Source organism: Sinocyclocheilus anshuiensis, unplaced genomic scaffold (assembly GCF_001515605.1).
Source record: "Sinocyclocheilus anshuiensis isolate Anshui unplaced genomic scaffold, SAMN03320099.WGS_v1.1 scaffold163, whole genome shotgun sequence".
Classification (NCBI taxonomy): Eukaryota; Metazoa; Chordata; class Actinopteri; order Cypriniformes; family Cyprinidae; genus Sinocyclocheilus; species Sinocyclocheilus anshuiensis.
Window position 1 is genome coordinate 521791 of NW_015548223.1, and position 13099 is coordinate 534889.

At 34.1% G+C, this 13099-nt stretch overlaps 1 protein-coding gene across 2 annotated transcripts in view; it reads right to left on the reverse strand.

The window, feature by feature from the left end:
* Window positions 1–2119: 2119 nt before the first annotated feature.
* The window catches only part of tspoap1 (TSPO associated protein 1), a 141323-nt gene continuing 130343 nt past the window's right edge, over window positions 2120–13099 (reverse strand). For both annotated transcript variants that reach the window (XM_016441337.1, XM_016441335.1), the window contains 6 exons: window positions 11270–11338; window positions 9705–9758; window positions 7935–8038; window positions 7781–7852; window positions 4560–4679; window positions 2120–3192 (listed from right to left, as the gene is read on the reverse strand). In XM_016441337.1, coding sequence (XP_016296823.1) covers window positions 2950–3192; window positions 4560–4679; window positions 7781–7852; window positions 7935–8038; window positions 9705–9758; window positions 11270–11338 — 662 coding nt within the window. In that variant the 3' untranslated portion in view covers window positions 2120–2949. The remainder of the gene's footprint in view (window positions 3193–4559; window positions 4680–7780; window positions 7853–7934; window positions 8039–9704; window positions 9759–11269; window positions 11339–13099) is intronic.

Consider the following 13099-nt stretch of genomic DNA (forward strand, 5'->3'; position numbering starts at 1 on the left):
AGAAAAAAAAACGCTAAAAAAAAAAAAAAAAAAAAAAAAGTAAAAATAAAAACTTATTCAAAATATTCATAAAATATTACATACATTATTATATGCACTAAATTATTATTATTATAAATAGCTATATATATATATATATATATATATATAAACACTGATTTGAGTCCATCACAACAGAAAGCCATTTTATGTGAAAATATACTTTATTTCTGTAAAAAGTCCATATTGCAACAAGTCTTTCACTTCAAGTAAATCACTACGACTTTCCCCACCAAGCAAGATGCCCGTGTGACTATCCAAAAACATAGTTTCGGCATGCACAAAAAACCCCCGAAAAATACTTTACCAAAAGAAGCCATATTTACAGGTGAGTTTCCAAAAAATGCATTACAAAAATGTACAAAAAAACATCCTTCAAGACAGACACAAGAATAGAGTCTCGTTCTCGCTGTATGAAAATATCATACCTCAAATCACAAAAAAAACACCTCCTTCGCGTACGGCCAAACAAAGGTACGTGCAACTACTACGACACATAAATAGAATAAATAAGGCCGAGTATAGATGGAAACCCATCATGCATGCAGTCATTACAAACACAGCTGTAGTAAACTTGAAGTTAAGACTAAACGAGGTTTCATAAGGCTAGTTTTTATTATGGCCTAGGATACGCCTACTTGCAGTAGTGACAGTTACGATGGTAAGATCTGCGGCCTGTGCGTTCCTCAGCTTCACCGTGGCAGGAATCACAGCAAGCGTCTGGATTATATAGTGCAGCGAGGGGAAAATCACCTGACTAGTTGATACTAGGGGCTGTACAGTGCATCACTACCCATGAAATGATCAAGGATGCTTGTTTGATTATGTATGCAATCTGCAATAATGCTAAAACACAACTTTCTTTGTATATTCTGTTCGAGAAACGGTTGAAACTTTCACCTACTTCCTGTTTGTGAGGACATTTGGGCTCTAGCTCCGCCCCTCCAAACGCCTGGCGTTCTGTGATTGGTCGCTGTAGTGATGTGCAGAGCACCTCAAGGTTTGGCAAGATTGTGTGGTTTGGACAGTCTCGCCTGAGAAGAGCAAGAGCTGACTTAAGATGCGAAACTGATGAGCGGTTCGACCTGAGAAATGATTTCACGTGAGCCCTGTGAGACCACAAGAACCAACGCAACAAACGCATGTCGCTCGCATTACATAGCAGTGTAAAGTTGAAGGGTGTGTGGTGTTGCGCTCACATGCTGTGTCTTTATTACAATGCTCCTAAAACGGAGGAAAAGAGATTAGGAACTAAGCAAGAAGAGTTAAGACAGAGCTCATGCAGAAAGTTTCATTCCTTTATCCCACATTATAAATGCGTGAATTATCATTGTCGCTATTGTAAAGTGAGTTCCATGTCGAAAAGGCGAAGCTGAAACTAAAATACAAAGAGTTCATTACGAACAATAAAAGCTTCAGTGCAGCATCAGATGCACAATATTACGTTTACAGAGAAATATCAACATTTTCTGGTTTGAAATGCTGTTTTAGCGTGCAAATAACAAATTATAAAGATGAAACTGATAATAAATATGTATTGTTGTTTTTTTTGTTTTTGAGCAAATGCAAGCATAATATTCAATTGAAGAAATTCATGAAAATGTAATGGATTGCCGAAATGAGCACAGAAGTATGGAAGCCTGTTTCTGCTACTGAATGAAAAATAAAAAAGGTAATTGCGGCTTTTAATCTCACAATTCTCACCTTTTTTCTCAGAATTGTGTGATATAAATTTGTAATTCAAACTTTATATCACGCAATTCTGAGAAAGGAAGTCAGAATTGTGTGATATAAAGTTGCAACTCTGAGTTTTGAGATATAAACTCACAAATGTAATAGTCTTCTTTTTTCCCTCAGAATTGGACTTTATATCCATAAAAAAAGTCAGAATTGCGAGATATAAACGTGCAATTACGAGAAAAAAGTCAGAATTATGAAAAAAAAGAGTCAGAATTGAGAGAATTTCTCACAATTGCAAATTTATATCCCGCAATTCTGACTTATATCTTTTTAATATCTTGTCATTTATATCTTGCAATTCGGAGAAAAAAAAGTCAGAATTGTGAGATGTAAAGTGGCAATTACCTTTATGTAATTTTTTATTCAGTGGCGGAAACGGGCTTCCACACAGTAGTGTGTAGAATATAATAAAACACTATTTTCAGTAGAATGCAACAACAATGAAATAATCTGAAACTGCAGAAAATATTGTGATATGGATATGAAAAGGTTTTGGCCAGTCGGTGATCATTCAGCTTTTCTCCAGTAAAAATGAATGAATTAATATGTAAAGATTTGAGTTCAGTTCAGTCTGTACTGGTTTAACTAACCGGTTTGTATTACTCTAGCTTTAACCGGATAACACCAGCAACACAAAACAGGGACAGTTCTGCAGTCTTGGACCCGACTTGTAGTGCAAAATATTTTTGTTGCGACAAAAAATTATTTTGTCGCCCACCTTCGCTTTATTTTTCCAGAATTCCTGGAATAAATATCACGTCAAGATATTTCCTCTAAGTGTGCTTTGCCTTTCAGTGGCTGATGTTTGTGAACACTAGCAGATGGTTAGCTCATGTCTAAATGCTGTTACATTGAAGTTAAGAGTTTATTTAGAATATTTCACTATCTTTTTACTCTTTAAATGAGTATTTTTATAGCTTTTCAACAGACATGAGCTCTAGTCACAGCTTTAATGGGTTCAAACCCATTTCCATATTTGCACAAGTATTGCGATTATTTTTTAAAAGCTTTTTTGAAAAGAAGAAACAGTCCGACACATGAAAGCGCTGGTAAATCTGCGTCATTATGGTAAAAATCAGAGAATGAGAAAGATTCTCCTATTGGACGGACACACTCAAACTGACACGACACACGAGAGAAAGTGCAATCTGCAGATCTTCGGGCTCACAGCTACTCCTTCTTGCTGGAGCCCAGCTTTCTGAAGAGCTTCCTGCCCTTGGAGAAGAAGCCTTTCTTCTTTTTCTCAGGCAGGGAGGCGTCGGGGAACGGAGGGGTCGCGGGCAGAGATGAGCTCAGGGTCGGTTTCTGCTCAGAGTCCGGCTCAGGGTTCGGTTCTGGCTGAGCTGGTGGATTCAGGTCTAGTTGAGAGGAGCTCACGGGATCAAGATGCTCAGACGATTCTGTCTGGCTCACCTGGGAGAAAAACAGACGAAAAGTGAATGCGGGCAAGTAGTTGAGATTTTAATGTCATGTCATGAAAAAAATAATAATAATCATAAAAAATAAAAAAATAAAAAAATAAATAAATAAAAGGATTACAATTACACAAGCTGTTTAAATGCACATTTGATAAAAATTCTAAAACTGTTTCTGGTAAGTTCTTATTTAAGAAAGTCCTTAAGAAAGCTGAGATAGAGTTAACTTTCTACCAATTACATAAGACTTGTATAAAAAAAAAAAAAAAAAAAAAAAAAGCAAAATCACGTACACATAGCCTTAGCTGAGAGAGAGTTAACTTTCAACCAATTACATAAAAGTTGTATAAAATAAAATAAAAAGATTAAAATGACGTAAAATGGAGATACCAGTCACAAATCTATCATCAATGAAGACTTTGTCATGATCTTAAAAATGCTTCAGCTTAAATGATAAATCAAACTCATGGAGGCATATATCTCACTATGATTTTAAAGAGCTAGTTCACAAAAAAAAAAAAAAAAAAAAAATCCTGTTATAATTTGCTCACCCTCATGTACAAACCTGATTTTTTTTCTGTAGAACACAAAGATGATATTTTGAAGAATGTTGGTGTCCAAACCAGGGTTATTATGTAATCTATAATATTAATAAAAACTATAATAGTATATAAATAACACTAAAATAGCACTGGTCCCTAACCCTGACAAAAACAAAACAACAAAAGACATTATTAGGGGGGTGAAGTATCACTTTAATGTAAAAGTATTATGTGAAAATGAGATTTGGAATAAACCCTGGATTTTCTCACTGCAAACATTCTAGATTCAAAAATACTGGATCATTAACATTAAAGTCATTTTTTAGTGTTTTGTTTTTCTGAGCTGTTAAACTTCTCCTTTTGTGTTCCACAGAAGAAAGTCAGTCATACAGGTTTGGAAAAAGAGGAGGCTGACTAAATGATGACGTGTAAACGAGCCCTTTAAAGCATGTGTATTGATTCCATAATTCATCTTCAGCCTCTCAGTGTCCTGTTCAGAGTCATTATAGATCTTCTAAAGGGGCAGAGGAGACGCTAGAGAGGGTTTGCTGCAGGAAGGGTCAGATCTGTGAAACACTTACGGTCACTGTTTAAAGTGAACACCTCTCCTGTGCTTCTGAAAACCATGCAAAAATAAAAACAAACACACATAAGACGATATGCAGAACAAACGACAGCTGGAGAAACTAATGCTGTTAATCAATGACGGACAGAACAGAATGGAAAATACATGCAATGATTAACAATGATGCGTGCAATAAACACACACACACACACACACACACACACACACACACACACACACACACATACATACATGTACCTGTGAATCTCTGCGGCTCTCTGTCGCCGTGTGCTCCATCCGTGCCGCGTCTTCTTCTGTCTCTGGAAAAGCTTGCAGGAAGTTGGACGGCACGAGGCCTTTGTGTCCATTGAGATCCCCCTGAAAACAACACAAACCCATCATGCACTGCTGCTTTGCTCAGTCATTCAGTCATACGTGTTCATGGCCAGAAATACCGAGGTCCAAAAACTGAGCGATTCTGGGATATATTTGCACCACATATGTGCATTTGTCCTCCATTTAATCTGGATAACAATAGCTGAGATAATAATCTTAATTTTAGATAACAATAGCTTTAAAACGAGACTTTTTCAGAACAAGAAAAATGTAATGAAAAATAACATTTGGTTTTGGAATGACAATATTTGAACAGGTAAATAAAATAAAACATTTTTAAAACAGATCAGCCATTGATATCACTATACACAGGATGCAGACACTCGGAGGTTTCTTGCCAAATTAAAGGAATAAAGGAGGAGACAAATAACGAACTAGAATTTATTGTAAACTAAAGCAACTTGTGCTGAGAGGGAGATAACTACCATTTACATGAGAGCGTAAAATAAAATAAAATAGTTATAATCTAAATCAAAAACTATTTAAAAATTGTTAATTGAAACGAAGCTGAAATAAAACAAAATATAAATATTAGATGAAAACCTTAAAATTAAAACTAGAAGCGCTGCCTTGTTAACTAACTGAAATTATTTTAATATGAAGCACTAAAATTGGGAATAAAATTAAATCTACAGCTTAAATAATAAATGAAACCGGAATAGTAATAAAAAAAAAATAGTATTAATAATAAAAAAATAAATAAAAATAACAAAAGCACATAAAATGATAAAAGCAAAAATTAAAAGGTTATTTATAAATGTATAAAAAAAGGTAATTAAAAATATAATAAGCTATGGTAATACTTTACAATAAACCTCCTTAGTTAACTACATTAGTTTACATGAATTAACAATGAAAAAGTCTACTAAAGCATTAATTAATCATAATGTTAATTTCAACATGTACTAATACATTTTTAAAATCAAAACTTGTATCTGTAATTATTATTGAATGAATCTGAGCTAACATGAACTAACAATGATCAGGTGTATTATTATTAAATAACATTAACAAAGATACAGAAACACTGTAACAAATGAATGACTCACTGTTAGTTAATGCATTAACTAATGTTAAACTAAAGAAGGCTATTCTAAACAGTTATCAAAACTATAATTGTACATAATAATACTAAATAATAATAGAATGCAGCAGGATTTTCATTTTTAGGTGAACTATCACTTTAAATTTTGAGCACAGACCAGCCACTAACATCAATATACAAAGGTCTCAGACCTTTAACTTGGGGGTTTCTTGTAAAATTAAAGGAATAAAGACGGAGACAAATAAAGAGAAATTGTTAAAGAAACAAAAAGTATTGTAAAGTAATGCATTTGATCTATTTGCAAATAATTTATTTTAATAGGTTAAATTACTGTCCTAACCGCAACCTATAAACACACTTGTCAAAGCCACACGTTTTACCGTGTTATAGTAGGTCTAAGAATGATGAGTGTATTTACTGAAAGGTTATCAGGAAAGTGTATTTTGAATTTAATTAAAGTTCATTAAATGAATTCACAATATGCACACATTCATTCTTAACCTTATGCCTAATGTGCTGAAAACAGCTCTGGTTGAGTTGCATGCATCCCTGGATATTTCTATCATAACACAGTCAAACATTAAATGTTTAGCTACATACTTACTCTTACATCTCACGGTTTGAGTGTTAAAACTTAATCGCTGTGCTGAAATTAATGCTCGGCTACTTTAAAAGTAATGCATTACAATATTGTGTTACTCCATAAAAAAAAAAGTAACTAGGTGGGTTACTTAGTTACTTTTAATGAAAAGTAATGCATTAAATTATTTTTGCGTTACTTTTTGTCACCTGGTTTGCACGTGCTTATTTGTTTTTTAATAACAAACAAACAAAAAAAAGAATGCAAACAATATTTTTGACAACTTTAAAGGGTCATGAAACGCCAAACTACTTTTTCTGAGATTTTAGCAGAGGTGTTTGTGTTGCACATCATAGAAGACAATGTTAGCATCCGTTACATTTTAATTGTTGGAGAAAACTGGTTAATTTTGAGCTTTTTGTGCTATTTTCGTCTTCCGGGTTTAAAATCTATATCGTGTTGACGTCACAGTTTGTGACGTGGCAAAGGACTACAGTACTTCGGTGTCTCATAATTATTCATGAGACTGTGTGTTCTTATCTTATGAGAAGACGCTTCGCTTAATTATTCACAACAGCATGTGTGACAGACACTTCAGACTGTGAGCTTGCGTACATTAACTGAGAGAAACATTCATGGACTGAAGGTGAGCGTTTGTTTTTGCTTTGTAAGAGTTCAGCACAAACGCGATTCATTCACTTAGTGAGTGTAACTTGATGCAACCAATCAAAAGGCAAAAGTTTAAGCCTTAAAAGTTGGTGCAACAGTGCGGTCATATATAATTTCGATGCAGAGTGCAAATGGCTATGCATTTATTCGTGTTTTTAACTGAATGGGGGCGAAATGAAACTACCTGAAACAAACCGAAGCTGTGTGTTGCCCATCTCCCCTCTTCCCCCTCCATTCTGCAGCACACCACGCCCACTTTTTTAGCATTTTTCTAAATTGTGGTGAGAACTAACCGGTGCGGAAACAGGGGGTTTCATGACCCTTTAAAGGCCCTTTCAAACCAAAAGTGAAATTAATCAGCCTCAGGCTGAAGGAATGCATCTCACTCCCAATTTCTCATTGAATAAATGGGAAAACAAAGTAACTTGCATTACTTATTTGAAAAAGTAACTCAGATATTTTGTTGTAATTTAAAAGGAATGGGTTACTTTTTTAGTTACTTCTGAAAATGTAATCTGATTACGTTCCTTGTAATGCGTGACCTCCAACACTGGCTCTGACAGATCAGCTCAGATGAGAAAGTCGGGGATCTTGGCACTGTACAATATCTTTGCAGCACCGAAGTACAGTTATTATTAAGCAATTACTTCACAACTTTTATTACATGCCACGGAAAAAACCAACGGTTGTACGGCCATGAACGTGTCATCGCACAAAACTTTCACCCTATTTATTATGAATATATTAAAAAGACAGACAGACAGAGAAACAGGTATGAAAGAAACTCACATAGTAGAAGCCGTCATCGTCCATGTCACCGAGCACATAGATGATGTCGCCCGCGCTGAAGGTCAGTTCAGCCTGGAGAAACGGTACATTAGACTCACATGCTTTAGATTATTCACTAGTATAAGGAACTGTTTTGTCATAGTGATAATGTCACCTCTATGTCTGCATTAGGAGAGCTCTCTCTCGGGTCGTAATCAAAGATGGCCACCATCCTGCGAGGTCTCGAGCTTCCTATCGAGCCGGCGGAGCGACTAAGGTCTGCAAGTCAAATGCAACATCTTAATGAGCGACTTTAAAGATGCAGTGGAGCAAATTTGGAAATAAAGCAGCGCTCAGGGTGAAAATGACACAGAAAGTGACAGAAATGGCAGAAAATACATTTATCTGATATCAAACATTTGACACATCAGTATTCTAGGTTAGTATTCTCTGTCTCTGAAGACACTGCAGTGCTTGAATGTGAAGGAATGGCTCTCAACGACCTCAAAACATGAAATGACAATTATATCTAAATCTATCAGATTCAGAATGAGCTTTATTCGCCAATTTGGAATTTGTTGTGTTTGTTTAGGAGCTCTTGGTACAAACATACATACCTATACGACATTGAGAACAGAAAGAACATTTAAATAAGACTAAGGAAAAACATCTAATTTTTAAAAATAATTTTTAATATATAATTAATTGCTGTGATGTCTGACAGTAAAAACTGAATAATCTGACATTGTGAACCGACAACTACTTCAAATTTACAACTATGTTAATATTTGCTGTGTATTTGATTTAATGATTAATAGCCATTATTGTCCAGATTGAGAATTTCAATTAATTAATTTTATTGAAATATTTATTTGCTGTGAAATTACATGGTTAGAAAAAAAACTGCATAAAATGCCCATAATTAAAAAAAGTTAATGTCATAAACTTTATAAAATATAGAATATATACATACACACACCATTCAAAAGTTTGGAATAATTACTGTGTAAAAAATAATGTAATATTGTGAAATATTATTACAATTTAAAATAACTGTTTTCTATTTGAAATGTATTTTAAAATGTAATTTATTGCTGTGATTTTCAGCATCATTACTCCAGTCTTCAGTGTCGCAAGATTCTAATGGCTGCTGAAAATTCAGCTTTGCATCACAGCAATTAATTATATATTCAAATATATTCAAACCGAAAACTCTTATTTTAACTTATAATAATATTTCACAATATTACTGTTTTACTGTAAGTCTGATACATACGCTATGCGAGGAGATGAACACTAAACTTCTAGCTTTATGTAAGCTTGATTTCATGCATTAATGTATAATGTTAGACCACAATTCATAGCAGAACACAACTAGCTGTAGCAAAACCTATCAGTCATCATCAGTTTCAGGTCAGAGGAATAGTTTGAAAGCAATCTAGCTGAGCAAGTTAATTAAACGATTAATTAAATGGTTGACGTGTAGAGTAGCAGCTACCTGAATAATAACACATCTACTTCAGTGACAGACATATGAAAGAAACTCTGTCTTTCCCAGTCTATCTCTATCAAGAGAACACGCAAATGATGTACAACTCATTCTGCATTTGTGTTAAAACTTCTGGTAAACCTACTGCATAAACAGACTGAACAGACGATAAAGGCACTTAATGACACTCTTCAAGAGAAACACTTAAAGTACATGACAGAAATCACATGCAAAGTGAAGCAAATCAAGCATGATGCACAGAAGACATGAGCACAACTGTTAAATGAGAGACTGAAAGATCATTAGTGGTTAGATCAGAGTCAAGATCGTTTGATGCAGATCTCCATGGTAACAGCATGCAGCGCCGCATCAGCACATTCACATGCAGTTAAACTGTCAGTCACATGCGGCTGGAAACATGAGAGAAATGTATGACGGGACAGGAGGAGCTCAAACCTTGACTGGAGGAGTCCATTACGGACGTGTCGTCCCACGCCGCAGCCGACTCCACTGGAAAAGGACAAAAGTGGGCGAGGAGGGAAGGGTTAGACACAATCTGATTGGCTGCCTGACTTTGACTGACACTTGGGCTCATGGGGAAAAAGACAAAATAAACAAAACAAAACGAAACAAAACCAGCCACAGAGCCATGAGGTTATGAGTGCAGCATTCATGAGCCACAAACACACACACACTTCAGGAAGTCAGCTTCAGAGAGATGGTGAGCTGACCAAAGGGGACAGTGAGTCCAAACATTAGAAAACACTAGATTAAAGAAATCATTCCAGGTTCAATACAAGTTAAGTTTGACAGCATTTGTGACACACACACACACACACACACACACACACACACACACACACACACACAGACAGACACACGCGTGTGTGTGTGTGTAAAATAAAATAAAATCACTATAGAGAGACAGAGGATTACTAAACATTATTACTATTTAATTTTTCAGGTCCTTTTTTTCTAAAAAGAAAAACAGCATTTGTGGCATAAAGTCAATTATCCCAAGTTCTTTTAGATTATATATAATTATTATTTTTTAAATATATTATTAATTTATTTTGAAATAATAGCATTTAATATATTATTTATGCATTATTATTATTATTATAATAGTTTGAAAAATAGCATTTGTGAAATAGTCAATTACTACTTACCACATATGTTGTTTTTATGTATGTATTTATCTATTTATTTAGTGTTTTTCAGCTTATTTATCTAAAAAAAAAAAAGAATTTGTGCAATAATGTCAATTACCACAATAAATGCTTATCTTATTTATATATATATTTCTTCTTCGTCATCGTCTTCTTCTTATCATCATCATTATTATTATTATATCATTTACATTTTTCAAAAACGAAAAAGAGCATTTGTGGCATAATGGCAATTCATATATTTTCTATTAATATTATTATATTAGTTTTATTTTGTGCAGGTCCTTTTTGTCTACAGAAAATAAAAACAGCAGTTACAGTTAATAAACTTACAATGTAATGCAATAATCATTATACATAGACTAGTGTGATTTATTCACTTACTTCGGGTTGCATTTTTTTGAAGCATCGTAAGCCAGTGGTTTCTACAATCTACTTCGACTTAATGCTTTTGGAAACATGAAGCTTGATTTCACATGCCATTGCATTTAAAATGTTTCAGAAGTGTTCTGCTTTTTAGTGGCCTTTCGTGTAAACAGACTTGAGTATGATATTATTGGTTAATACTGTTTTTCTTATATTTTGATGCATCATTTTTTTTATTACAATAACATGCACTGAATCACACACAATAAGACCAGGAACATTTATTTGGAAAGTAACCAAAAGGTTAATTTTAAGTTTTCGTGATTCAAAAATAAAACTAGTGAGACTAAGAATATGTCATGTTTTAGTCCCCCTTTGGCCAGAGTTCCTGACGCAGAAGCAGAAAGCTGATGGGAGTGAATTCAGCAAACCAAACGCAGGTGAAATCTCAGAGAGGAGGAGGAGACAGTGAGCGCTGACACACACCTTTCTTGGAGCGTCTAGGTTTCGGCGGTGCAGCGGGACGGCGTGGAAGCTGTGCATGTAAGCGGGCGTCTTTATGAAATTAAGTAGCAGACAAGAATGAATGAGAAGCCAAAAGAAAAGCAAAAACCTCACAAAACAAGAAGAAGAATAAGCATTAGCATCAGCAATGAGGCGCCACAGTGAGAAAGAAAGAAAGAGCTAAACCGCCACTGCAGCAAAGCATTCTGGGAAACAAGATCCACATTGTTGCTCTTTGAGCTGCTCACAGTGACCACAAAAAAACAACATTACAACAACAGTTTTGGCACTTGTGTAAAAACAGCAAAGCATTGTGATCTGAAATGAAATTGTGCAGACTGTCAAACACAAACCTATGGAAGCTTGTTTCTGCCACCGCTTAAAAATGTTTTAAGTCTTTTTAAAACTTTTTCTCACAATTCAGACTTTTTTTCCTTTCATTATGCAAAATTGCGAGATATAAACTCGTAATAGCAATAAAAAAAAAAGTCAGAATTTTGACAGAAAAACTTTGTGAATTGTGAGATATAAACAGAATTGTGGAATATAAATTAGCAATTTGCAAGAAAATGTCAGAATTTTGAGATAAAAAGTCAGAATGGCCAGACATAAACTCAGAATTGTGAGATGTAAACACAGAATTCAGAGAAAAAGGTCAGAATTGCAAGACGTAAAAAAAAAGAGATGAAAAGTTGCAATTGCCTTTTTAATTTGTTGTTCTTTTATTCTGTGGCGGAAACAGACTTCCACATAAACCAGATTAAACCAGGAGCAGATTCACGAAATGCAGTGCGGAATTCAGGTGCACTGACTTTGTAAAAATGTGCTTTTCTCAGTCAGCCACGATTCAGAAATTTTAAGAGTAAAAAAATCTCCAATAATGAAAATTGATTAGTATTTGGTTGGTCATGTGATATTGATTTTTTTTTAACATTATTTTGTGCTATTAATTTCTTCACATGCAACACTTTTTAAAGCAAGACACTACCGGTGAATAGGGTAAAAATGCTTAACTAATAAATATCACTATACTTCCACAGTTAATTAATCACAGCGCATTAAGACAATTGTTTTGTCTTACAAGCTTTCTGAAATGTTGAAATATGCAAATGAACGACATATAATCTAATTAAATATGCACTCATTTACATACATTTCCAGAACAAAAATCTGAACACTGGATGAAGCCAGGTTCAAAATCTTTTTTTTATTTTGTTCACATTTTAAAGGTTTTTACAGAGGAGATTTTGTATTTCTATTTTTATTACTCCATAAATCAGAAAATACTGATTTACATTTACATTACATTTACGAATACATTTTCACCATGTTTTTAGGGATACAATGTTATATGAATCGGGTGAATAATATATATAAAATTCTCAGTACAAATTTCACAATACAGATAGTAGAGATGTACCGATTGCAATTTTCTTGGCCGATTCCGATTTCCGATTTTTTGTTAGTGTGATCTGCCGATACCGATTTTTGCCGATTTTCTTTCTAAGAACTATAATTGACAGCATATACAAACAAAAATCTACTTTTCTTCAACGCAAAGTTTTATTTTCATAAAAAAAACACAAGTAAAAAGTCAGTAATAAAATAAGAACAAATATAAAAATTGCAAACAACAGCACAAATAAATGCAATAGAATAAAGAGAGCTATGAAACTAAGTTTTTCAGGTTAAGTAAGTTTTTATTCAGATTAATGCTTACCATTAAAGTTATAAAACGTATGGAGTCAAGAGCAGAAAGTGGTTTTCTTAGTCTTTTGTTCTTTGATTAACATGACGGACAGCAGAAGGAAT